At 46.0% G+C, this 27,879-nt stretch overlaps 1 protein-coding gene across 3 annotated transcripts; it reads left to right on the top strand.

Moving 5' to 3' along the window:
* Positions 1 to 871: 871 nt before the first annotated feature.
* HEBP1 (heme binding protein 1) lies at positions 872 to 26,207 on the top strand. Of its 3 annotated transcripts, XM_042991794.1 has the most exons (6): positions 1,002 to 1,059; positions 1,838 to 2,086; positions 9,476 to 9,614; positions 11,384 to 11,564; positions 12,215 to 12,322; positions 25,618 to 26,207. In XM_042991794.1, exons 3-6 carry the CDS (start codon positions 9,572 to 9,574, stop codon positions 25,787 to 25,789), a joined length of 504 nt encoding a protein of 167 aa, XP_042847728.1. In that variant the 5' UTR covers positions 1,002 to 1,059; positions 1,838 to 2,086; positions 9,476 to 9,571; the 3' UTR covers positions 25,790 to 26,207. The 3 variants fall into 3 exon arrangements, with proteins under 3 accessions (XP_042847725.1, XP_042847726.1, XP_042847728.1); XM_042991791.1 differs by lacking the exon at positions 1,838 to 2,086 and having other exon boundaries at positions 872 to 1,059; XM_042991792.1 differs by lacking the exons at positions 1,838 to 2,086; positions 12,215 to 12,322 and having other exon boundaries at positions 877 to 1,059.
* The last annotated feature ends 1,672 nt before the right edge of the window (positions 26,208 to 27,879 follow it).

The following is a 27,879-nucleotide window of genomic DNA, read 5'->3' as shown; positions in this document are numbered from 1 at the left end:
CTCATATGGGCAGAACACTTTGAATAAACAAAATGGTGGGTGAGTTCAGACAGAAGGACCGCAGGGTGTTTCCAGGGACACAATGAACGTTGTACTGTCAGAGAATATTGACACCATGCATATGGACAGCATGCTCAGGGATTCAAATCCTGGCTAAGCTGCACACTGGTCTTTCACCTTAGGAAAGTCAATTATTCTGAGTATCGAGTTCCTCCTTTGTAAAATGGCTATAAAATATGCATGTTTAGTGGTGAGAGGAGGTGATATTTGTAAAATGCTTGTCAGGGTGAACAGGCACTCAACAAATGGTAATAACATTGGTTAGAAGGTTCTGAATAGAAGGGATGAATGAGCAAAGCCACGATTTGAGAAATTAACGTGGAATTTGTGATTAAAACTGGTTGCAGGAAAGAAAGTAGTAAGGAGAAAACTAGTTAAGATGCTTTTTCAATCGTCCAGATGAGAGGTAACGGGGTGGAGCGGGATACACTGGGATATCTGTAGGTGGAGATGCCGCCATCAGCTGTCTCCAGGGGTCAGGAGCTACAGAGACTTTGAACCTCGTCTACTCAGTCCCTGCGAGGGGCAGAGCCTTAAGAGTGGAGCACCAAAAAAGCCCGAGAGGAATCAGAGGCTTGGAAGTTTGGCGTCCAGGTACCTGAGAGCAGAAGCAGCCGTGGACAGAGTGGAGGGCGGCGGGATGTAGGAAGTTCTCCGTTACCGTTGCCTAAATCCCTAACGCGGGAGAATCTCTTTCCAGGCCCCCCAGAACGGTCGGACTCAGTGGAGGAGGCGGGGCCGGCGGAGGCGGAGCGCGGCCCCTCCTCCGCCGCTCCCGCCGTGCCCCGCCCAGCCCGCCTTCGAGCGCCGCTCCGCGGGGCGGAGCCCCAGCAGCCCAGCCCGCGGCCTGCGGCCCCGCTCGCCCTATCCACCTTTGCAACCTCGAGTCCGCAGGTGCGTCCGGAGCGCCGCAGCCGCAACATGTTGGGCATGATCAAGAACTCGCTGTTCGGGAGCGTAGAGACGTGGCCTTGGCAGGTCCTGAGCAAAGGGGGCAAGGTAGGCCCGCAGGGCTGCCGAGGACCTGAAGCGGGGCGGCACCTCCCACCGCACCCTGATCGGAGGGGGGGCGGGGGCGGGTTCTGACGGGCAGGTGGGACAGCGCTGTGCTCCGGAATGTGCGTTTTGGCGCCTACCGGGGGCGCGGCCCCCCAGTGCCCAGCACGTGAATTGGGAAGGAGGAAGTAAGGGAAGTCCAGCACAGCAGGCCTAGGGCTCTGCTGGGAGGAGGGGTGACAAAAAGGAGAGGTTGCTTTGGGGGAGGGGTACCCCGTGGCGATAGAACTGCGCCTGTTGAATGCATTCCTTAGTTTAAACATCCCAAGCATTCTGCTCTTTTGCTTCCTGGGAGACCTTCGGTTGCAGAAAGACCAGAAACATGCTTGTCCTTAAGAAACTCCCAACTCCTGGAGGACTGAGTATAAAGGAACAGGATCTGTGCTCCACAGAGGCACAGGGGCAGGAACAAACCATTCTGCCAGGGGCTGATGAGGGGGCCTGCCCTGAGGAGGTGTCTTCAGCTGGGCCTCAGAGAGGTTAGAAGTGCACAGAAAAGGAGAGAGCAGGTGCAAAGGCCCAGAGCTGTGAAATGGTATGTTGGCCAGTGGGACTCCCAGAGTTGGGTGCTAGAATACAGGTTTGGTGAAGAGGGCGTGACTGCTGTCTCCCCCCAAATTTACATCAGTGCTAGCACAAGCAAATGGGACTGCCCCCTGAAGACAGAGTCCCCCACTAGAGCATAGTCTCCTTGCAGACAACTACTTTGTGCACTTTGTAGACTCAGCTCCCAGCTTCGCATCTCGTATGTTAAAGGACTGTGTTGTCTGGCGGCCAAGTTCTGGTACCTGCTACAGTGATGGTCACAAAAGCCCTCAACTAGACTCTAGTCTGCACTCTTCAAGCAACTATAACCAGAGGCCTGTCCCTTCATCTGTCTGTCTCTCCATTTCCTCGGCAGCACATAGAATGATCAAGGTTAGCCCAGATCAAGGGTGACATAGTCAGATGCCCACAAGCATCCAAGCAGGTAAGGGGAATGACGCTAGCCGTGTTAGGTGCTAGGGCAAGGTGGGGTCTGAGGCAAATCAGAGAGAACTCACGGCCCCCTCTACAAAGGCAGTGATGTGGCTTCACAGAGACATAAACCAGAGTTGCCAGATTTTTAAGGAAGACCAGAAATCCAGATTCTTGGTGTGAACTCTCCCAAGTTAAAATTAATTTATTCGACAAGGAACTACTTGTCGAGTGCCATCTGTGTGCCAGTCCGTCTTACAGGCTGTGGAGATAGAGCAGTGAACAAAATCAAAAAAATTCCATGTCCTCATGGGGCTTACATCTTAGTGGTTAGTTAACAAAAAAACAGGTCAAACATCATTATCAGATGGTGATCAAGGCTGTGAAGAAAAACAAGCAGGGGAGAGAGGAAGGAACAGGGAATTTTAGGAGTGAGGCTGTGCAAATATGTCGGTTTTAACTGTGGATAGCTGCCTACGAATGTTTGTAAACTGCGGGCCATAGGATCTGTCTGTGCCTAGACCAGGCCTGTGTGCCTGCCAGTCTGTGGACTCAGCCCAGGGATGTCTACGGTGCTTTTTGGCCCTAACACTTATAGAATCCACATGTTACCAACAAGTTCCAGAGAGCTTTCCTTTCTATAGTGGAATCCAGCTTACTTGGTCTCTTTAGGTTAAGAGACAATTGCACATTCAGGTCTGAGTTGGTCTGCTGCCTGTTTGCCCTCAGATCCCTTCCTCACCCACTCCCTGCTTTGCTCTCTGGGTCTCTGTGTGGAGTGGGGGCTGATCCCAGTTGCCTGTTTCCCAGGCTCCGATGTCAGGCACCTGGCAGTGAGGTTCACCCAGTGGGAGGCACTACTGGGAGATAAGAGGGTGGGAGGAAGGGAGGAAGGTGTTTCTCCAAACTATCAGGGCTCTGGCACCAAGAGTGTCTCTGTGGATCCAGCTCTTTCTAGACAGGCCACCATGGTTCTAGCTTCCACCAAGTGATCCAGGTGTCTGAGCTCAGGTAGCATAATCCTCCCTCTACCCCTCCTAAGGTGTTCACTCACCTCTGGGTTGCCTCACTGTTCCCTGTGGGGCATCTCCGCTCTTCTATTATTTATGAAATTAGTTCCTTGAATCAAGATGCCTCTGTTCAAAATACTCTGGTAGCTTCTGTTTCCCTTATGGATACAGTGTCACCTACCACTGATTTGGTGCCTCTAAGGACAAATACAACTCCCTGATAAGCATCTTCCCTCAACGTTTGATGGGAGTATGGTGCTATCTGGGATGTTGCTATCAGGCTGATGCAAATCATTTAACCTGACCGACCTCAGTTTCTGCAGCTGTAGAATGGATATAAAAATATCTTTCCCAACTGCTCCCAGTGTTACTATACATATTAATTTTTTAAAAGGCATGCGGGGTGCCTGGACGGCTCAGTCGGGTAAGCGTTCTGACTCTTCATTTCAGCTCAGGTCACGATCTTGGGGTGGTGAGATTGAGTTCTGCATAGGCCTCTGCACTGAGTAAGGAGCTTCCTTGGGATTCTCTCTCTACGTCTCTCTGCCCTTTCTCCACTTTGTGCTCTCTTTCCCTCAAAATAAATAAACATTTAAAATGTTTACCCCCTTCAAATATGGTAATATCATGTCACAACTCAGCTCTGTTCTTACTGGCTGTGTGGTCACAGGCAACTTACTTAACTTCTCTGAAGTAAGCATGAGAGGAAATAATTTGTATCTTATAAGATTGTTTGGAAGCTTAAATGAGATAACCAATTCAAAGTTGTTCAACAAAATACCTAACACTTGGTTGGTATGGTGTTAGTATCCCTTTAGTTTCACAGGTAATTTTGGGTAAACTACTTGACCTCCTAACCACTCTGAACCCTGAAATTCCTCAACTGTAATACAAGAATCACCATGCCTATGTGACAATTACTTAAATATTCAAAGGTACTTACAAGCCTTTTTAAATATATATATATATATATATATATATATATATATATATACACACACACACACACACACAAATTCAGGGTGTTATTATTTTGAAAACAGACTCTCCCTGAAATTGAACATCTTACCCTGGAAAGAGTCTGGGTCAGGAACTGTTGCCTACTTCGCTGGGCAAATTGATGGCAGGAAGCGTGTCCTGTGTAGCTCAGGTTCAGGCTCACCAGATGTTCAGAACTGATTGTGATGGGGGAGGTCCAGTCTGCTGCAGACCTTATCAGGTGCCTTCCACATTGCTTCTGGAGAGAGGAGGACACACTGCTCTCTGTGTTGGATTGGGTGGGTCTTGTGGATGCTCAGAGCAGGACTGACATCAACAACTGACATCTTTATGGGATTTTTTTCCAGCCTGTGCACATTGGTTGGGACCCGACATCCTAGGTTGGAATCCTGGCTCAATCACCTGCCCGCTGTAACTTGGGCATGTTATTTAACCCCTTGTGCTCCAGTTTCATCTGAAAATGAAGATAAAAACACTAACGTCTTCACAAGATCATTGGAGGGACTGAGTGAACGAATCCATGCAAAATATTTAAAATAATACCCGACACATAGAAAGTCCTGAGTTAGGTTGATTGTTATTATTATTTTCTTACAATGAGAAAGCTGGCTTCCAGAATTAACATGTACACCCACCACATCAGGTGGCAAGGAAAAAAAAAAAACTGACCTTGCAGAGGACCTTGCAAATACCCTTGCAAGAGGCATTGTTGCAAGATCCCTGTCTGGAGTTTGAACTTGACCAGGGTTCCCATCGAATGCTGAATATTGATGTTTGTAGTCATGGGCCAAATCCTTATATGACTGGGAGCATAAGCTAGCCAGATCTGGGGCGGAGGTGGACTATTCTGTTCCATGTGACAATGAAACACACTAAAGACATTAAATCTGAAGAACCAAATGTGTTAACTGGGTTAACCTAGGTGCTTTATTTTCTGCAGAAATGGAATTCTATTTCAATTCCCCCTCGAGAACTAGAGTAGTTTTGTAATACCCGTCACTTAGGTTTCAGCGATCCAGTAAACAATGAGAGTTTATCGACTTAGATGCTGTAAAAACAAGGTGGGACCTGCCATGGTACCACCTTTAGACATTGTGACCCCGCTTTTCTCCAGCATAAATATAACTAGACTAGTTTCTTATCTCTCTACCCAGCTCTGTCTGTTGTATTTCTTGTCGTTAGGGTAAGACCAGGTTTTACTCCGCAGTCTCCTTCCCCACAGACCCTTACAGTACCTAATATATGCAAGACACAGTAGTACATGCTAAAGTATGCAGACAGCCCCTGCCCCCATGGGGCCTGGGATTGCAGGTGGAGGTTAAACACGTTATTCTTCAGCTGTAATTACAATACGTATTGTGTCTCGAAAGGACAAGGGCCTGTACAAAATACCAGGGGAACTTGTTTTAAATTGGGATCCTCTTTGGGAAGCGACTTTTCGGTTGGGGCTTTTTGGATAAGTAGGGGTTCGTCAGGCAGAGACAGGAAAAAGATATTCCGGGGAGAGAAAAGAGGCAGGTTCAGAGGCCCTGAGTCAGGAATGACCATGGCACTGAAGGCAATAGAAGGCCAGTGAGGAAGTGCTCTGAGTGTGGCTGGCAAGGCAGACAGAAGTTAGGCGGGGCCTAGACCACCTGGATAGGTTAAGAAACTGGTGAATGACGGCTTGTAGGTAGGGGATTAATTAACATGATTAAGTGATACGGAACACTCATTTGTTCCCCAGGCAATCTTCGCTCCATTCACAGCTTTAGTTACCCCTTCTGCTGATGACTCCCAAACTTATATACCTGTATCAGTGTCTTGCTGAGCTCTAGACCCACGTGTCCAGCTTGCACAATGGACAGTTTGCTCATCTATAACAGGACGCAGATGAACAGATAGATATGAAAGGGCCCTTCTAACCTTAGTCTTGTCTGCCTTCCGAGCTCCTCAGAAGGAGGAATCACTCTGGAGGAGGAGGTTGAGTTGAGCCTTAAGGGTGGGTAGACTTATCATGGAAGCCTTATCTCTCTGAATCACACTGGATTCCTTTCTTTGAAGCCCTTCCTCCCTGTCCCTGGACTTTCTGCCAGGGGGACAGGCTGAGAGCACATACCGCCTAAACCATCCCCAGAACTCTCCTTTCTGCTCCGGGACCCCTCCTACTCGAAATTCCATATCTGGATCACAAAGTCAGTTGAATTAATGTGGGGTGGATGAAACTGACTTGCTGGCTCACTGTCACTAGAACAGTTGTCACAAAATCCTTCTCCCTGTGACAGCCTATGAGGTCTTTGTGCGTCTGGCCCCTCTCTTGCTGTGCCCTGCTTGACCGCCTTTGCTCCAGCCCCAGTGAACCACATCACACCCAGCAGTTTGTTCTTCTGTTGTTCTCATTTACACTCGTGGTGTCCACGACCTGGGATCGCCCTCCCCGAGCTATCAGAACATTTACTACATCATACGATAATTTTATAATCTTCTCACCACCCAACCAGACTGCCCATATCATATTAATCTCTAAATCTATAGCACCCAGCAGAGGTTTTCAATATTTATTCAATGAATCAATGCATCAGTGGCTGAATGTCCAGCTGGATGATCCATAAGCACCTCAAAGTCAGCCTGCCCTAGCCAAACACGTCAACATGCACCCGTGCCCTGCAAAACAACCTGACTAGTCTTCTTCTGTGTTCCCACCCTGCCCTGCCTCTCCTCTTAAACATATCAGATTATTACCTGTTAGCCCGTGCCCCTCCTGGTGTCAGAGACTCTGTCTCTCTTCTCTGTATCGTAGCCCATGCCACAGTGCTCAGCACACGGTAGATGCCCCATAGTTGTAGGTTGAGTGAATAAAAAGAAGGAAAGAAAGAACAAAGGAAAGAGCCAACCAGCTCTTTTCTCCATTGAGAGTTTATCACTGGTTTCTCTAGTTGTGAGAGATGAGGGTCCATGAAATGAATTTGGATGCCCCTATTCTGAGTTTGATGCAGGCACACAAATGTCTATCAGAAGTAACTAACTCAGGGCGCCTGGGTGGCTCAGTTAGTTAAGCATCCAACTTTTTTTTTTTTAATATTTTATTTATTTTTGAGAGAGAGAGCGTGATCGGAGGAGGGGCAGGGAGTGGGGGGCAGAGGATCTAAAGCAGGCTCTGTGCTTACAGCAATGAGCCCGATGTAGGGCTCAAACTCACAAACCGTGAGATCGTGACATGAGCCAAAGTCGGACACTCAACCAACTGAGTCACCCAGGTGCCCAAGCATCCAACTCTTGATTTCAGCTCAGGTCATGATCTCACAGTTTATGAGATCAAACCCTGCGTCTGGTTCTATGCTGACGATGCAGAATCCGGCCTGGGATTCTCTCCCTCCCTCTCTCTTTCCTTCTCTCTCTCTCTCTCTCAAAATAAATAAATAACTTTAAAAAAAAAAAAGAAATAACTTACTCAGTAGCTAAAGAAAGATGCTTCAAAGCACTAACATCATCCCCCATACAGTATAGAGTCCGGCAGTAAGCATTAGACTAGGGTTTGGAGGTGTGAAGTCTGGTTCCAATTTCACCGCTTAGTAGCTGTGTGTTCTTGGGCAGTTCAATCCCTCTGGTTCTTCATTTCCTCTTTGGGAAATTTCAGGCTGAAATTCTGTGATTCACAGAGTAGCATTTCTGGAATTTAAAACATAAATGGCAGGACTCGGTGGGACCTCCAGTGGAAGGTGTGTGTCGTCTGTGCTGCGACAGAGCCAGAACGAGCAAAACCGCCCCGTTTACACAGCAGGGTTTGCTACTGGAGACTCTTTGGTAGTGTGACGCTCTCCGAGGGGAGGGCCTCACAGCAATCCTTGGAATTAGTAGCCGCGGTAGATTTTCAGCCTCTTGATTCCTGGTCTGGTGCAATTCCCGCCCCCCGCCCTGCTTCTTGCTATTCTCCTTTAATTTTGCATTACAAACACAATAGGTATTTTTCTCATTCTAAACACAAAATTATAATGTAAGTGTACTTTTTCAGACTATCCAGGCCACTTAGCCCCACCTCCAGAGAGTCATTCGGTCCCCTTGGGAGTTGAGACCTTTCAGTCTAGGATGTCATAGGAAGTCCTGTTTCCCCAGCCAGGGGCAGCCAAGTTCTCTCTCCCATGTGTCTGTTTTTCATCATCATTAGTAAGCAAGGCAGTTCCTTAATCAATAAATAAACGTCTGTTGAGCATCTAATTTATGATGCTCTGTGGCATAGCTCTTGTCCACAAAGACTTCATGGCAGATTTTTCAAACTGCACCAGTGTTTCCTTACCCGATAGCTCAATATAGGGCACGTGTTTCTTCTTTTCGTGGAATAGCATGAAATTTACTTGAGTAGAGTGGAAGTCAACGGGGAAGAAAGAAAAGGCTAGATTCAGAATGTATCCCCTCCCGAAGGGTAAAGTATTATTTTTGTGAAGCTTTGTTTCTCCTTGTAAAAAAATACACATTTCTTGTTATGTGTCGTGGTTCTCTTTAACGTTTGAAAGACACGGTCTTACAGTGTATGTTGAGGAATATGAAATTATCGGAGATATCACAGGGCAAGGAAGAGGAGGAGGGAGTGAAGGAGAGCTGCGTGGGTCTCTATGGCAAAGGACCTTCGGGCAGAGACCCACACAGAGAGTGGTCATGCTGGGGGTGGCGGGGGTGGGGGTCCCGCCAGGAAGGCTCTGGAGAAGTAGTGGAGCTGAGCATCCAGGGGAGTGGGGGAGGGGTACCATTTAGCGAGACAGGAGTAGTGTCTGGAAGTACTGAGTGAAGAGAACTACTCTGTTTCTTCTTGCCCGGAGTCCCTGCTTCTAGAATGAGGCCCATCCTGGAGCCTTGGAGTCTGTGGCATTGTTGTTGTATCTCTTTGTTTCCTCCTTCGCAATTCTCTTCTCTTTTTCCTGGCTCTCCTGTCATTCAGATGTTGGATCTCCTGGCCTGATCCCCTGAGTTCATTTCCTCCTCTGTTTTCTTTGCCTTTTCACTTGACTTTCTGGAAGATTTCCTTCCGCTCTATCTTCTGACCTCTCCACTGAATTTTTCATTTCTGTTGTATTTTTAATTTCGAAGAGCCCTTTGATCCCTGGACATTCTATTTTTATCGCATTCTGGGGGACATTCTGAGTGGCTTGGGAATGCAGTATCTTCTCTTATCTCTCTGAGAATATTGATTATACCAAGTTTTTTTTTCTGCTGACTCTACATTTGTAAGAAATCCCAGAACCTTTTTCTCATGGCCCTTCATACCTCTACTGTCCTCTCTTCTACCCTGCCACCATGCCCGGGTTCGTCATGGAAAGTTCTTTAGCAGTCAGGGTCTCTTGTAGCTGGACCGTTACTGCTTCTGGAGTCACCACAGGTTACCACTTTACATCTCTTAAGCATGTGTATTCTGCCCCTAGGAAGAAGTCTCCTATGAGGAGAGGACCTGTGAAGGCGGACAGTTTGCCACAGTGGAAGTGACAGATAAGCCTGTGGATGAGGGTCTGCGTGAAGCCATGCCCAAGGTCATGAAGTATGTGGGGGGCACCAATGACAAGGGTGAGTATCCCTGAGGGATGTGGCTCTAGTCTCAGAGGCAAGCTTGCTACGGCTCCCGTCATCAGTGGAAAACACAGGGAGAGGCCACAAGGCACATGTCACCATGTGTTTCCGTGGCCTGTGAACTTGTTGTACTGTGTGCACGGGGGCACTCGGCAGGTGGGGGGATGGGGGGCGGGCGGGAACCACACTGACTTCATCCCAGCCTCCCCCTCGTTGGGTGGTATCCCTGCTCAGTATCACTGCCTTCCTGCTTCTCTCCCAGGCGTGAACATACACTCTGGGGTTTTTAACCGTACAGTGCTTACCATGACTGAGTGAAGGAAGCCGAGTCACAGAGCCAGGCCAACCTCTGCCCCGAGACCTCTGCCTCCAGGCTGAACATCTCTGCTCAGTCCCCTGGTCTGGTTGCTCAGAATCTGCAGGGTACTGAGGCTCAGTGAGTGTTGAGTACGGCAGGTCCCCGGCTCTGTTCTAGCAAATGAAGGGTCTGAGAATTTTTAAGCTGTCCCACTCCTTACAGTCTTGGCAGTCTGTGATGGCTGTGCCCCTATTTTTAAAATGATGGGCGTGAAGTTTCAGTGTGCCTGTCAGCATGAAAACCATATTTAATATGAATGTAACACTAAAGCTCTCTAATTTAAACTACCCTTTATGATCAGTGCAAACCCAAAGTGAATCAGAAAGCAAGGTGAAAAAAGAGATGTGATGTTTTATTTTTAGGGTATTTCTCAAGCTGATAATTCAGAAAGTTAGAAACTGGTATTAACCTCAGTAACATTTACTAGGACTAAAGTAATCAGGCTTTGTATAAGTCCACCAGTAGGAAGTCAGAAATCTTTTCCTTCTTAATACTGTCATAACTTTTTTTTAGAAGAAAATATGTATAAAAATTATAAAACTCGTCAAAGAAAATTTTGAACATAACACAACAGCACCCCAAATAATACAATCATTGTTGTCTTCTGAATGTATTTCTTTAGGGCTTTTTGCTAGGCTTTTTTTTAATATTTATTTTTGAGAGAGAGAAAGAGCGTGAGCGGGGAGGGGCAGAGAGAGAGGGAGACACAGAATCCGAAGCAGGCTCCAGGCTCCAAGCTGTCAGCACAGAGCCCAACACGGGCCTTGAACTCACAAGCCGTGAGATCATGACCTCAGCCAAAGTAGGACGCTCAACCGAGTGAGCCACCCAGGCATCCTTTAATAGGCTTTTAAAATGTAATCATAGTGTTTGTGCAATTGTATACCCTTCTGTTACTTATTTCATAACTATTTTCCACCTTTGAGAAATTGTCTTCTTAAGCGTAATTATTGATAGCTATGTTATATTGTATCATGCGCCTATAATTCACTTAGACATATTGCTGTTTTGAACACTTATATGGCTCCCAGTCTCTCACAATTATAAATTCTGCTGCAATGAATATCCTATCACCTGTAGCCTTTTCCACATTTTGGATTATTTCCTTAAAATTTATATTTAAATAGAGAGTAATTAGATACTGATCTATTTACAGTCTTGATATATATTAGCAAATAATGTTTTCCAAATGAGTTGAATCACTACACTCCTATTTCCAAAATATACAAATAAGAGGTGTTTTGTATGTATCTGACTGTATAGTTTTCATACCTGAAAGATTTATTATTAATTTCAAGAACAAAAAGAATCCTGATTTGAAAGAAGAATGAGACCAGCAGGTCTTTCACAGTTCTGAGCCAAAGTTCTGTCTACAATACCCTCACTCTGTGGGTTTTTATGTTTTCAGGAATCGGGATGGGCATGACCGTGCCTATTTCCTTTGCTGTGTTTCCAAGTGATGATGGCTCCCTGCAGAAGAAATTGAAAGTCTGGTTCCGGATTCCAAACCAGTTTCAGAGCAACCCGCCAGTTCCCACCGATGACAGTGTTAAGATCGAGGAGAGGGAAAGCATCACTGTCTATTCCCTGTAAGGAGAGGGTTGTGTGTGTGTGTGTGTGTGTGTGTGTGTGTGTGTGTGTGTGTGTGTTTAATTTATTTACTTAAATTCAAGTTAGTTAACATACAGTGTGGTATTGGTTTCAGGAGTAGAACCCAGTGATTCATCACTTACGTGTAACACCCAGTGTTCATCCCAACAGGTGTCCTCCTTAATGCTTATCACCCATTTAGCCCATCCCCCCACCTCCCCACCGACAACGTTAGGTTTGTTCTCTATGTTTAAGAGTCTCTTATGGTTTGCCTCTCTCTCTGTTTTTATTCTATTGTTGTAAGGAGAGGAATCTTTAGGCATCCAGGGTAGCACGTGACTTCCATCACCACTCCTTAATCATCTGGAGGAAGCATTTACATTACATTTATATTTTATTCCAGTTTTATTGAGATATAATTAAAATATAACATTATAGTGACTTAAAGTATACAAGATGTAATGCTTTGATATAGGTAAATATTATGAAATGATCACCATAATGTTTACTTAACATCCATCGCTTGACATAGTTACAATTGCTTTTTCCTGAGATGAGAACTTTTCAGATCTGCTTTCTTAATAACTTTCAAATATTTATTACCGTATATTGTTAACTATAGTCGCCTTGCTTTCTATTATATCCCCAGGACAAATTTATCTTATAGCTGGAAATCTGTACCTTTTGACCACCTTCACCCATTTCTCCAGCTCTCCGCCTACATCCCCTGTCGTTGGCAACCACCAAGCTCTTCTCTGTGAGTTCAGGGTTTGTTTTTTTTCACTTCTACATATAAGTGAGATCATACAGTGTTTTCCTTTCTCTGTCTGACTTATTTCACTTAGCATAATGCCCTCAAAGTCATCCACATTGTTACAAATGGCAGATTGTCCTTTTTTTATGGCTGAATAATACTGCATTGTATATATGTACCACATCTTTGTCCATTCATCTGTTGATGGCCCCTCAGGTTGTTTCCATATCTTGGCTATTATAAATAATGTTGCAGTGAACATGGTAGTGCAGATATCTCTTCAAGATAGTGATTTTATTTCCTTTGGATATGTACCCAGAAGTGGAATTGCTGGATCGTATGGTAGTTTCTACTTTTAATTTTTTGAGGACCCTCCATACTGTTTTCCCTAGTGGCTGCACCAATTTACATTCCCACCAACAGTGCGCAGTTCTCTTTTTTCCATAGCCTTGCTAACTCTTGTTATTTCTTGTCTTTTTGATAATAGCTATTCTAATGGATGTGAAGGCATATCTCATTGTGGCTCTGATTTGTATTTCAATGATGATTAGTGATGTTGAGCGCCTTTTCATGTATGTATTGGCCACTTGTATGTCTTCTTTGGAAAAATGTCTATTCAGATCCTCTGCCCACTTTTTAAAAATGTTTATTTACTTTGGGGGGAGAGAGAGAGAGAGAGAGAGTGTGTGTGTGTGTGTGTGTGTGTGTGTGTGTGTGTGTCAGCAGGGGAGGGACAAAGAGAGAGGGAGACAGAGGATCTGAAGCAGGCTTTGCACTGTCAGCGTGGAACCCAATATGGGGCTTGAACCCATGAACCATGAGATCGTGACCTGAGCCAAAGTCAGATGCTTAACCAACTGCCCATTTTTTTATCAGATTGTTTGGCTTTTTTGCTGTTGATTTATAGGAGTTCTTTATATATTTCAGCTTTTAATTCCTGATCAGATATATCATTTGCAAATATTTTCTCCCATTTAGTAGGTTGCTTTTTCATTATGTTGGTTTCCTTTGCTGTGCAGAAACTTTTTTGTTCAATGTAGTCCCATTTGTTTATTTTTGCTTTTGTTGCCAAATACAAAAAATTGTTGCCAAGACTGATGCCAAGGAGCTTACACCTTATGTTTTCTTCTAGGAATCTTACGGTTCCAGGTCTTATGTTCAAGTATTTAATCTATTGTGTGTTGATTTTTGTGTGTGGCGTAAGATAGAGGTCCAATGTCAGTCTTTTGCCTGTTGCTGCCCTGTTTTCCAGACACCATTTATTGAAGACACTTGGCTTCTTTGTTGTGAATTGGTTGACCATATATGCATGGGTTTGTTTCTGAGCTCTCTATTCTGTTTCGTTGATCTGTATATCTGTTTTTATGCCAATGCCGTAGTTTTTATTATAATAACTTTGTAATACAGTTTGAAATCAGGACATACGCTTCAGCTTTATTCTTTTTTTCTCAAGATTGCTTTGGCTATTTGGGGTCTTTTGCGGTTCCATACAAATTTCAGGGTTGGTTTTCTAGTTCTGTGAAAAATTCCATTGGAATTTTTATAGAGATTGCATTGAATCTGTAGATTGCTTTTGGTAGTATGAACATCCTAACAATATTAATTCTTCCAATCCATGAGCATGGAATATCTATTCATTTATTTGTGTCTTGTCCAGTTTTCTTCATTAATGTCTTACAGTTTTCAGGTACAGATCTCTTACCTCCTTCGTTAAATTTATTCCTAGGTATTCTTTCCTATTTGATGTCAATAGGATTGTTTCCTTAATTTCTCTGTATTGTCGATGAATTAAGTTAAGAAATACCGAGTCCTGACAATTTCTCACTTCAGTTTCTTCAGCTTCCAACACACAAACATTTGTACTGTAGCTGAATAAATGCGTTTGCCAGTTGCCAAATTCACCTGGATAGAGTATCCCCACAGCTTAAGCTGAACATCCACATTAGCCACAGCAGGGTTCTGGGAGACTCTGGGAATATCTAAGTCAAGCGGTAGTTTGGGGTCACGAATATGTAAATGAGTACATAAATACATAAAGGACTTGGGGGAATCTCCTTTTCTAGCCCATGCTCCCTTTGAATGCCAGAAGGGCAGGAAGTATTTGCCAGAGCTGGACTGCCACCCCCTTAGCTGTTCATTGTCCATGGTCCTTTGAGCAGAGCACTATTATCATTCTAGTCCTGTTGCCAGGGCCTCGAATGGGGTCATGTTCCTTTTGACTGTAGAGCACAACAGGTACAGATGGTTGCATGTTTTTATTCTTTGGGCCCCAACCTCCCTTCAGAAACCAAGTCTCTTGTAGATAATCAATGACTCCCTGTTTTCAAAATCCTACTTCGTGGCAGGCACTGAACCATGTATAGTCAGAGACCAGGAACATCACCAGTATCAACTATAGGTATGGATCTGCTCTTGCTCTGGAACAACTTAAAGAAAAATAAATATACAAATAATCTTGCACTGGAGAGTTTTTGTCCACGCCCAGGGGCCTCCAAACATACTTATTTGACTGCCCCGCCCCACTTCTGCACCTGAGGGTGCAACTTTCTCTGTTGCCAACACTAAGGCTGGGAATGTGAGTTTGGCTGCTCTGGGCAGTCCTAGGCCAAGCGACGCAGGGCCCCCCAGAGGACAGTGCGTGTACTGCAGTTGGACCGCTAGCACTGGAAACTCCGCTTTTCTCCAGTCATCAGACTTTCCAGCCTTCACTACAGAGTCTGCAGAGAAAGCAAACTCTAAGTAAAGAATGTCTTTCCCAGGTCACCTGGGTGGCTCAGTCAGTTAAGCGTCCGACTCCAGCGCAGGTCAAGATCTCAAGGTCCATGGGTTCTGGCCCCCAGTCGGGCTCTGTGCTGACAGCTCAGAGCCTGGAGCTTGCTTCGGATTCTGTGTCTCTGTCTCTCTCTCATAAATAAACATTAAAAAAAAAAAAAAAAAAGAATGTCTTTCCCAAGGGCAGGGACTAGAGTGGGGAAGCGAGGTGAGGTGCCTGTGGCCCAGAATTTAAAGAGACACCCACTTTCACAGTTGTCCAAGTGTAGGGTTAGCACTGAGAGAATAAGCACCTCCTTAAATCTTATGCCCTCTGTCTCACCTGTCTGACCTTCATGCCTGATCCCTCTGTTCCATTCTCTTCCCTGTGTCTTGGGAGGCAGTCTGGTATACTCCAATGAATAAGTATGTTTTCGTTTGAATCCCAGAAGCTTAGGAAGTCCCTCACCCTCTTTAAGACAGTTTCTCCATCTGTCAAGTGCCATAACAATGTCCCTCATAGGATTATTACTAAAGAGTACCTTTCAGTAGCTACTAAGATGCTTCTGTCTTTACAAATCACTTCATGACCTGTGGTAAGTTTCAGTAATTTTTTTTCCCTTCACTCCTTTTGATTTCATGAGGAATGAGGTTGACATGGTTAAATCAGTTCGCATAAGACTTCAAGCGGATGAGGCTGGCTTTGAATCGTCTGTTTTACCAGACCCAGGGTGATGAGTTGGTATGATTTTTTTTCTTTTAACATTTTAGTTTGGAAATTTTCAAACTTATAAAAAAATAGAAGATCGTGAAATCCTACGTAACCCATCACTTACCTTCAATGATAATTAACTCAAGGCCAAACCTGTGTAATAAAAAGATACAATAAACTTAATGACGTTCTATGTAACCTATCACTCACCTTCAAGATAATTAACTCAAGGTCAAATCTGTGTCATGGGTACCCTCACAACTACCACCCAGCCCCTCTACTGGGTTATTTTTAGGCAAATTCCAGACATTTTATCATTTCATCCACAAATACTTCAGTGTGACTACCAAAGACCTTTTAAAAACACACTCATAATGTCTTATTACTCCTAAAATTTTAACATCATTTCATTAATGTGATAATAATATAAAATATGTCCAGTGTTCAGATTTCTCCCACTACCTGAAAATTTGTTCTTAAAAGTTTGTTTTGAGCTGGGATCCAAATAAAATCCATACATTGCAATTGGTTGGTATGCCTTTTAAGCTTTTACTAATCTGCGGCCTTCCTCGCCACTACACCTTTTCATTTTTCATTACTGCTTAGGGGTCATTTGTCCTCTTGTTTCCTGTAGTCTGAATGTTGCAGATTGCCTTTCAGTGACCTTTTAACGTGTTCCTCTGCCTCCAGCACTGCCTGTAAATTAGTCGTTAGAACCAGAGGCATAGTCAGATTCCAGCTGCTGCTTTTGGCAAGGATGTTTCATAGGTGGTGCTGTATCCCTCTATCGGGGGCCCATACGGTTTGCTTGCCTCTGTTTTTGCGAGGTCAGCGACTGTAGATCACCCTTGCCTAGAGGCCTTTCTTAGAGCTGGTAAAGTGATAATGTGTTCTATTTGTCCTTCAGTTATTAGCTGGAATACTTTGATACAAAGAGAAACCTCTCCTCGTCTGCCACTTGACTTCCCTGAGATGGAGTCGTAGAGAAAATGCAAGATACCTTCTCTGTAGCTTGTTGCCTTTTCCTTATCTGTTTTCAGAATAATGACTTTGTTCCTGAACATCTGCCACACACAAGGTGGTGTCGATCTGTTTTTTGAGTGTCGGTATTAACATACGAATTTAGACATAATGGATGTGTTTCAGTTCTTTGTAGCTGTTCTTACTGATGTTCAAATTGTCCATCTTTGGCCAGGGGGAGCCTCTTCCAATTGGTTTCTGAGTCCTTTGGACATGACTCTAGTGCTCTATGGTAGCTTCCTTGCTTTCTGGTGTCACAGAAATGTTTCAAGCACATCTGGGCATTTCTTGCTCTAGAGCTGGAATTAGCCATTTCTCCAAGGACCCTGGTTCCTTATAGTGTGAGAGGGTATCTCTTTAAAAGTACTATTAACATCAGGTCTGTGGAAGTTTCCTTTTAATTCTCTGAAATCTAAACCGATGAAAATGATAAATAATGGTACCTTGCATGGCTTAGTGAATTTTTTTTTTTAACGGAACACATGGTCCTAAATTAACATGTTATTCCTCAACCAGCCACTGGGTGACACTGCAAGTCAAGTGTGCATTTAAAAGTACCTTTATGTGGAAGGCAGTGTGAATGCGGTAGTAGAAAGTCAAGTACACAGTATGTGCATTAGATGACCAAAAAATTAATTCCAAAATGAAAGCTTTGCATCCTTCATTCAGCCTTCCTTTTGTATGAGCTTGTGAAGGGATGTTCAGAAGGGAGTATACATTTATTAGTAGTATGTGTTAGCAGTCAATGAATAGAAGGCTAAGAAAGAATAATACTATCAGAATCCTTTTAGTATTCACAAGAGGCAATAGAAATACCCTCACATTTATATGAGTGGCCCCATTCCAGACCACTGTCCTCCCTCTGTGTTCCACAAAGGCCACTTAGGTTACAGCTCAGCCTCCTCAGCGTAATTCAGCACTGAGTTCAACAGAGACCGATGGCAGGAGGAGGTTGACAGTTTTGGTGAAATGTCTGGGTATAAAGTGTTGGAAACTAGGAGTTCATTGTCAGGGTGACCTGAGATCCAATGCTAGCTCAATGGCCACAGGACCTTTGGCGTGTTGCCGAGCTTCTCTGTGCCTCAGTTTCCCCAAGTGGAGCAAGAGTACCTAACCCACAAGGTTGTTGTGAGGATGCAATATTGTGTATCCACAAATGCCTACACATCGCGAGACATTAGGTAGACGCTTGGTGAGAGTTAGCCTCTTCTCTTCTTGACTTCACTTCCCTCTGAGAATCAGGTCAAGTTTTACTAGAATTGACAAAAAAGTCAAGCTCCTACAGATACACTTCAGTTCAAACCTCAACTCTAATTATTATGAGTTTTACAGTTGGGCTTTCTGAGCTTTAGTTTTCTCATCTATAAAATAGAACTTATGGACACCTAGTCAGTTAAGCATCCAACTTTTTTTTTTTTTAATGTTTATTTTTGAGAGAGACAGAGTGTGAGCGGGGGAGGGGAAGAGAGGGAGGGAGACACAGAATCCGAAGCAGGCCCCAGGCTCTGAGCTGTCAGCACAGAGCCCGATGCGGAGCTCATGACCTGAGCCAAAGTCAGACGTGTAACTGACTGAGCCACCCAGGTGCCCCAAGTGTCCAACTCTTAATTTTGGCTCTTAACCCTTCCCAGGATCATGAGATCGAGTCCTGTGTCGGGCTCCATGCTGGGCATGGGGTCTGCTTAAGATTTCGTCCCTCTCTCTCTCTCTCTCTGTCCCTCATCCACTCACACTCTTGATATCTCAAAAAATTACATTAAAATAAAATAAAATAAAGCCTATGATGCACTGTTGTTAGGGTCCAGTGAAATGTGCATATGACACCACTTTGTCAGCCATGAGGCACCAACGGATGCTGATGTTGTTTTTCTCTCTAAATGACCAGGCCCTTGGGTCATCTGGGTGGCTCAGTCGGTTAAGTGTCAGACGATTTCAGCTCAGGTCACGATCTCACGGTTTGTGGGATCGAGCCTTACATCAGCCTTGTGCTGACAGCACAGAGCCTGCTTGGGATTCTCTCTCTCCCTCTCTCTCTGCCCCTCCCCTACTCTCTCTCTCTCAAAATAAATAAATAAACATAAATAAATAAATAAATAAATAAATAACCAGCCCCTAACTGAGGACACTGGCAGCTTGGGAAGTTCAGCCTAGAGAACATGAACTTTGGTAAAAAGAGTACAACTGCTAAGCTTCTAGGGTGTTTCCAGAGCTATAGACCAGTGTTAGCCAAGTTCGTAGATAATTCCAGCACCCATCTGTAATCACAGGAGGCTCAGGCCGAGGGTGACATAATATAGTTTTGCCTCCTCGGTCAGCTCAATACTCAAGCTCTGTCCTTTTGATTGCAAGGAGCCTCACCTTCTTTCAAAAACCTCACCCCTTCCTTTTCTGTCCCCTCACCCTTTATTTTCCTCACCTCACTTATTCTCACCTGCATTATATACCCATTTGTTCATTTGTTTATTGTCTACTCCCTCACCAGGATATTCTTGAGGGCAGGACCTTGGGCTAGTCTCTAGTAAGTGCTCAGTTAAAAGTTGAATAAATAAGTGAGTGAAAGTCTTGGTCCTTGCCTTCCCTGCACTTCTCTTTTTTTGCTGTCCTCCCTAAAAATCTTGGTCCCCTCCCATAGCTTCAACTGTCACCCTTCCATTGGTAAATCTCCAGCCTGACCATCTCTCCAGCTCCCTTGAATGTCTTAGCAATCATTAGACTCAACATGACTAAGGTGAGGCCATTTACACACCCATGAATTCATTCAAAAACACCACATATTCATTATTCACTTACTCTGTGCCAGGAATTGCTATAGGTCCTCAAAATAGTGCAGGGGAACAAGTGACGTGGCCGCCCTTTGAAGCCCGAAAAACATTCTAGTGGGGAAGAGAGATGAGAGACAGATGATGTCTCAAGTATTTGAGGACTGTGTTATTTCCGAGATAAGAAGTCGTGTTTGTGGGTTGAGATTATAGGGGAGCGTATTTCTTTTTTTTTTTTTTTAATTTTTTTTTTCAACGTTTTTTATTTATTTTTGGGACAGAGACAGAGCATGAACGGGGGAGGGGCAGAGAGAGAGGGAGACACAGAATCGGAAACAGGCTCCAGGCTCCGAGCCATCAGCCCAGAGCCTGACGCGGGGCTCGAACTCACGGACCGCGAGATCGTGACCTGGCTGAAGTCGGATGCTTAACCGACTGTGCCACCCAGGCGCCCCGGGAGCATATTTCTTACTCTGGCATGAAGTATCTAACAGTAAGAGGGACAGGTGACAAGGCAAGGAAGCCCTTGCCCTGAAGGAGTCTAAGCATCATCTGGAGAGACGTGCAGCCCGTGTGCTATGTAATGTTCGTACTAACTGGGAAGTTTGGCTCCACTGGGCAAATGTCTATCGAGTACCTCTGATATTTAAGCCACCTCCCTTCTAAGAGCCTGCCAGTGATGAGATTCCGAATCTAAAAACATTTCCCCCCACAACCGGTCAGGTGTCCCACCAGTCCTTCGCGAACGGGTACTTGGAAGGGACTTCAGTCACCATTTCTGGGCGGGTGAGCCTGAGTCAACACGGCTCGCGCTGCCTTGTCTCCCAACCACCAGCCTCTCGTTCCCAGCTCCCCAGGAAGCATCTTTCCAAACACGTCCCCAGGGTCTCCCAAATCAATACGTCGAACATGGAATTCAGATGTCCTCCCCAGATCTGATGCCCTGTGTTCTGTCTTACTAAAGGTCCCTTCTGTCCTCCTACTCGTCCCGTTCAAATGTCATCCTGACTCCTTCACCTGGCACATCAACTGTCGGCCAAGTCCTGGTCACCCCCCAGCCGTGCCTCCCCTTGCATCCGCACCGCCTTGGTCTTCGGCACCTCTTGCCTGAACTGTTGCCGTGTCCTCCTGATAATTTCTAGTTCTTCCACCTCTGCCCCTTCTAAGTTGTCCTTTTATCACCACCTTCCATAGAGCGTGGGACCGATCGCACTCCCTCCCCGCTGCTGCTCAACTCCGGTCACGGGCCTCGCGCCTGCCTCTGACCTAGGCACGCATCAGGGTTGGGATCTAAGCCCAAGCTAGTAATAAAATGAGAAGGGGGATGGGGAAACTTTGGGCTGGGTCCCCGAATGTGTAGCCAGGCAGCGAAGCCTAGTAAAAATGCTCTGTCATGGCATCGCATCCGCGACGTCGCCCCACTCCGTGTCCACCTGATCTCAGCGCACGCCGCCCCCCAGCTCCCAGGGCCCCCCTCCAACACATGCGCAGGCACCCTCCACTTCCACGCTTTCACTTTCACCCAGCTCCTCCTACAGACTGTCTCCAGCTTCTGCTTCTTGGAAGCTGTGTGAGGACAGGCATTTTTGTCGTATTGTTCATTGTTGGCATCAGGAAGGGATGCTCAATAAACAATTGCTTAATATCAGGTCCTCCGTGATGCCTTCCCTTCGTGTTGTAAGTCAGAACCAATCATTCCCTATTCCCCGCCCCCAGAGCATTCCATTTGTACCTTCTACCTTCATTCTAGTGCTTCCTTCTGCCCTATATAATCTTTATGTGTGTTTCTGTCCTGACCACTACAGTTAGACCTCGAGAGGGTAGATAGACGTCTTCGTCGTCTTTACAGCTCTGTGGTGTCTAGCTTGTGTGTTGTGCCCCGTGATGCTCGACTCCGTGAGCACGGTTCAGTCTGATGGCCTGAAATGCCTTATAGTGTGACTTCTTTCCTGTTGACGTGAAATTATCAGCTCCTAGTCTTAATACCTCTTTTGCCTAGCACAGGGCTACATGCATAGCAGATTGTCTCTAAATTTGTGTGGGCTTGTTGATAAAGTTTTAGACCAAGTTGGATGGTCAGGCTAGACCATGCATTTCTCTTCCTATTTTATTTGCATGCCTGAACTATTATTATCTTTTGCCTCTTTGGACCAAAGCCTCTTGTCTGTTGGCCTGCCTCATTGATGCCTGCATCATCCATCACCACCACCACCACCCCCCCCCCCCCCGCCTCCCCAACCTCTTCCAGACCTTTTTAGTCAGCTCCTTTCATGTTTCTGCAATCTAGGGTGTGTGTGTCTTTCCTCGGTTCCCATAGTAACCCAATTCTTTGTTCCAAGTGCTGAACTCTGACGTGGGGGGAGATAAAATGCAGTGCCCCGGAGGAGAGCTTCTTTGAAGATGGAGACTGAGACTTGTTAACAGGCTTACAAAAATAACGTATAGACTTCGTGTTTACTTCCTTTGAGGAGCTCAAAGCGCGTTACGAGAATTCTTGAAATCACACTCAAACGTGCATGTGAACTTGGAGAGCCATGGGCACTGTGTTATCTTCCGCGGATAGCTTGGAAGCTTGAGGCAGGGAGGAAGGAGGCAGCTTACCTGTGAACAGGCTGAGGAGCCAGCACTGGGCCTGAATCATTTATTAGGACCACGTGCCCTGTGGGGTTTGGTTTTCTGGCCTGTTTATGCCGTTCTGTGATTGGGTATGGGTGAGTTGGTTGATTTACCGGTGAGGAGAACACATGTATCTGTTTCATGGCCCACTCGCTTGGTTTGTTTTCTAGTAGAATACCTCCATGATGAAGCAATAGGGAATTTTTATTCTCATTATCAGCATCTCAGTCAGCCTGGGAATAAATATTTTTTAATTGGGTTTGTTGTTTTTTTTTTTTTAATGAACTTAAGAATCCCCAAATGATGACATTCTCCATGTCACGTCTCAGACAAGTTCCTTCTCCAGTGGCCCTTGCCAAGGCCACTTTTTCCGCTCACTGCTTGGGGAGGAGGACTCCCAAGAGCAAACTGCTGACCCTCTGTCTGCTCACCATCCAGGCCTCGTCTCCCTCCTTACCATGATGACAGCCAGTAGCTACTCACTGAGGACTCCCAGTAGCTGTCACTAGGCCCACCTTCCCACATCAGGATCTCTGACTCCAGTTCTTTCCCAGGTCTGAGGAGATTTTCACAGTGCCCGACACACACCTAGGTACACAGTAATAGTTGCATGAATGTATTTCACAGATGCACCTTCATATCAACATGCCCCCAAACCATATTATTGACCGTCCTCACCCCGCTCCTTCTTTTCTTCAACCTAGCATCCCTATTCTGGTTATTGGCACCAGTTGCCATCTAGAGACTTTACTGGAAGCCCTGGAGAATCTTCGACTCCTCCACCTCTCCCTGCCCTCCCCTCATATCCAGTCACCCCTCACGCGTGCCTTTGTCCAGAAGCCTTTTCCACCTCACACCTGGCTGTTCCTGGCCTCCACTGACTCTATCTCTCCCTCCACTGCCACCAGAGGAATTTCTCCAGAACACAACCTGATCATGTCAGCCTCTTTCTTTCAACCCCCTTGTAGGTCCACCTTTGCATCTAGGATCAGGTTCAAAGTCAGCATGGCATTCAAAGCCCTTCCCAGTGTGGCTCCAGTCAATCCAGTTTTCTTGTTTAAATTACCACTACTGTCCCCTTAGTATGTGCTTCAGATTTTATTACATGAGTGAGGGAATATGGAGGCCAATAGACCTAAGTGCTATCATCTTGAGGTCTGTCGACCTGAAGACCCTAATCCTTATTGTTTATCCCAGAATTGTTCATCTAGCCAATAGATCTAATACGTGTCAGGCACTGTGTTAGGTGCTCAGAATATACCAGGGGGGAAAGTGACAAAGATCCCTGCCTTCATGGGGCCTATATTCTTTCAGGAATTCAGACCATAGACAATGAACACAATAAATGAATTATATAGTATGTTAGAAGGTCATAAGTGCTGAGGAAGGAAGGAAGGAAGGAAGGAAGGAAGGAAGGAAGGAAGGAAGGAAGGAAGGAAAGGAAAGAAACAAAAGAGAGTGAGAGAAAAAACAAAAAGCAAAAGGGAAAAGAAATGGGGGCGGGGGAAGTGGAGTGAAAAAGTAAACAGGGTTTGGAGAGAGGGTCCAGTTGAGAAGGTGAGATTGTTTATCGAGTCGGGTCTTCATTACTAGGCTGTCTTCCCGGGTTCCTGATATTACCGTAGATTACCGTCATGTCCCCCACCCCAAAGGCAGGGAACCAGATAGCTGTTCTGAGCAGAATTGCAAAGTAACAGCAACAGCTTCTGTTTGTTGTGGGCTTACTTTGTGACGGGCACTGTGCTGAGCAGTTCACAGTCTTTTCTCCCTTCATCTTTACAACAGCCTTCTGAGATTCTGCTGTCAACCCTATTTAACAGTTGAAGGATCTGAAGATTAGAGAAATTCAAGCATTTGCCCAAGACCATGAGCTAGGAAAGGGCAGAGGTAGTATGATTGAGCACACAACTAGCCATTTTGGCTCCAACCGATGAATGAAGGTATTTGAGGACCACACCTTCTTTGGACATTTCAAAAACCCAGTAGCCTAAAGAGCCAACATTGTTCATTTTCAAGGATAAAATATAGTGTCACAGCATGAGAGGGGGATGCAGAGGGCACACCGCACTCCTACATTCAGCATCTGATTCGTCTCAGGCAAGTGGCTCTCAACCTATAGACATTCTCTGAAAATAATTCCAATGTCTTGCAAGCTTTTATTGCCAGAACAGTCTTTCCTTAATGTTCATCGTTGGTCTGCTAATCCAGTTTTCTCTCCTTGAGTTAGAGTTCAGCTTTTCTTCAACTGCCTTGTAGTCTTTCTTTGATATACTTGAACCAACTTTCTTCTCTTCCAGATTGGTCTCAGCTTTGTCCATGTTCTATGGTGATTGTCTAGACACTGGAAGAATCAATCCCTTAAAGATGAAATCCTGGGTGTTTTTACATCAGTAACCCTGTAATCAACGTGCTGAATGCTTGCCCAGCATGACTAACCGCTTATAAAAGAGCAAAGCGTGACTCAGAGAACCCCACCAAAAATAATGCATTTGGCCTAATCTTGGCCTGGTGCAGATTCAGACTTTTGAGTCATAAAGCTCATTAGAATTGGGGACATATTTGACTCTAATAAAGATTTTAGTGCAACCCAGATTTAGAGTGGTATATTTAGGGTAGGCCACAGGATGAATTTTGGAGCGTAGGCAGATGACGTAAGGAGGGAATAATCATCTTGAAAAGGCAAGCTTTATTCCTTCTCTGTCCCCACCTTCTGCCATCAAGAAAAAGCCTGATTTAGGAAAGTCTTTTTACATGCTAGAAAAAGAAGGCTTTCATGATTTGAACAGGAGAAGGGATTTATTAGAAGTGATTTCTTTATTTGGGGCATGCTTACAGCTTGCCAAGGGGCCTCCCAAGCCTTCCTCGGGTCTCTGCCTTTGGTCGCTCTGTGTTTTTAACAGAGCTGCTACCTGTCACTGCTGTGATGTGCTCCCTCCTCAAAAAGGATCTGCTGGGGAAGAGACATTAGCTTCAGCTCCACCCTAGCTAACGCCCCTGTCTCCTCCTCCTTCCTCAGCTAGAGCCAGAGGGGCCCAGAGGAGTGGCTGCCTGGGCGGTAGAGAGATCTAGAGAGAAGGGTGAAGGCCCAGCCTATGGGAAGGTCAGCCTACCCTCGCTCGGGGAGATTCCAGAAAGGAAAGGGAAGCTCACACTTAGCACTTGACTCCTGTGTTTCAGGCTCTGCATTAGTTTTTCACATCCATTACTCTATTTAATGTTCATAACAACCTTGGGGGGAAAAGACAGCACATCCCCATTGTACACACGAGGATCTGAGGCTCAGAGGGGTCAAATCTCCCCATCTAGGAAGTGGCAAACGTCTTACTGCTCTCGCGTGCTTGTCATAGTAAGAGCGGCCAGTGACTTCTTTTTTTTAAAGACTCCCCCCTCTCTTGGAGACCCTGTGTTTTCTTAACCAGCCCCTTGTTCTTCTACCCTAGGCAGTTTGGTGGTTATGCCAAGGAGGCCGACTATGTAGCACACGCCGCTCAGCTGCGGACCGCCTTGGAGGGCACAGCCACCTGCCGGAGTGACATCTACTTCTGCACTGGGTACGATCCTCCCATGAAGCCCTACGGACGCCGCAATGAGGTCTGGCTGGTGAAAGCATGAGTAATTCTCTGAGTTAGACCTTCCTGGACATGTGTTTCTGTGTCCGCTTCCTCAGGGGAGAGGGAGGAGCAAAGCTGCCGGCTGTATCTCCAGCTTAACCAATCTTCCTTCCTTCAGAGCCCTTCACTGCCAGTTTTCTGAAATCAGCATGTTCCATCCCTGCTCTTTTTCTCGTGGTGGGAAATAATACAGCCCAGGTAGGCGGCATCCTTCTGACTGACTTAGAAAGCTCTGTGGTAGACCAGAAAAAGAATCAGCAACGTTTTTCCAGGTATCTAGGGCACTCAAAACTGCTTTTTAAAAATTATTGAACTTGTATTTTTGCTATTGAGGGGAAAATGTGATTTGTGCGTGATCTTTCATCTGTGGTCCTTACGAGATCTTTGTCTGGAAATAAAGATCTTCGATTCAAACAGCTGATACCGATCCTAAGTATAGTTATTTCCACGACTCCAGAGTCTCATAAATAACATCGTTATGAGTACTAGTGATGATGTTTACTGTTAAAGAATCCCAAGTTTTGTTCCAGAATATAAAGCCAAAAATCCCGGGGTAGAAGGACATGTGCCATATGCTTGAACGTGTCCACATCAGAGACGTTCACCTTGACTGTGTTGTGATGATTCTACAACCGTGAGTTGACTATCCTTTTTGCAGCTGTGGTCCACGAAGGGTTCCGGGAGTCACCAAAGTAGACCAATGAGAAAAATCATCACATTCTGTTACACATCCCTGAAGGCAGAAAATTTGCTTGGAGGATGTATTCATGGTGACGAGATGAGGTTAGAAAAAGCGCAGGTCTGGTTTCATGAGCTGAAGAAGAATGTGCGGTTTGGCCTGCGGAGAAGGAAAGGGCCCCTCGACCCCCTGCTTCTGGGGGCTGTGAGGGGCAGGCGGGAAAGCGACTGAGCCGAAACAGAATGTGTGGGTGAAGCAAGAGGACAGAAGAGCCTGGTGGGTCATGGGGCAGGTACCAGGGCCCTGTCCTGTCAACAGCCCTCCCGGGGACAGCTGGAAAGGTTTTCTGGGAGAAACCCACCTCGGCACCCATCAGAAAGTTACAACGTGAGCAGCGAGGAAAGAAACCAAAATGAGCTTGGATCCTCACCAGGATAAAACGGGATTTGCTAAGGAAAGGGGTAAGAGCTATGCCGTCGCCTTTCTTGGCAACCATTCAGAACGGCCATCTCTTCTGAGGGCCGGGCCGGGCCCCTCTCTGAAGACCAGTGAGAGAGCACCCTGGAGCCTTGGCCACCTGGAAACACCGTGCTGGGTGCCTTACGTGCAACCCCACGTACCCCACGTACACGCTCTGGGAGGGAGGAACTGTGGTGACCCTCACACACAGCTGAGCACCACAGGCTCACACACTGAACTCAGGGCCAAGATGCCAACGCGGCCACAGGGGCCTTAGGTCACGGCAAGGCGTTTGAACTTTACCCGGAGAGAAAGGAAAAGCACGTGAATGACTGTGAGCAGGAACACGACACCGCCGTGGTTTAAAGGGAAAATTCTGTGGAAGGGAGACCGGAAGGGAATGCAAGCGGAGGTGTGAAGAGCAGTCACGAAACTCTCAGAGGACGGGGGCCTAAGGTGGGATGGTGGCGTGGGGGTGGGGAGAAGCGGGCAGTTCGAGAGAAGCAGGATCGACAGGACTTGGAGGTGACCGGGTGAGTGAGGTGAGGGAGAAGGGGTCCAGGGCAGTGCCCAGGATGTTGGCTGGAGCGGGGTGGATGGAGCTGCCACTCTCTGTGGCAGGGAGCCCAGGCGAGAAGCAGGTGACCGAGAGCAGCGTCCACGCGATGGTCGTGCGGGAGCACCTGAGGGAGGCTGCCTCCCAGTTGCACGTAGGACATATGTGCGGAGGCCGTCAGTATACAGATGGAGTGGATGAACTACGGACTCTCCCAGGGAAAGGCTGCGGAGGAGAAGCGAGAACCTAGGTAAGCATCCAGGGGAACCCCATGTTTGGAGAAGAGCGGAGGAAAAGAGACTGACAAAGACATGGTCAGTGGTGCAGGAAGAAAATGGGAACATCAGCAAGGAGGACATGGCCAGCGAGCATTACTACATCAGGAAGTGCCACTGAG

This window comes from Panthera tigris, chromosome B4, assembly GCF_018350195.1.
Source record: "Panthera tigris isolate Pti1 chromosome B4, P.tigris_Pti1_mat1.1, whole genome shotgun sequence".
NCBI lineage: Eukaryota > Metazoa > Chordata > Mammalia > Carnivora > Felidae > Panthera > Panthera tigris.
This window is presented reverse-complemented; position numbering and strand designations above follow the sequence as displayed.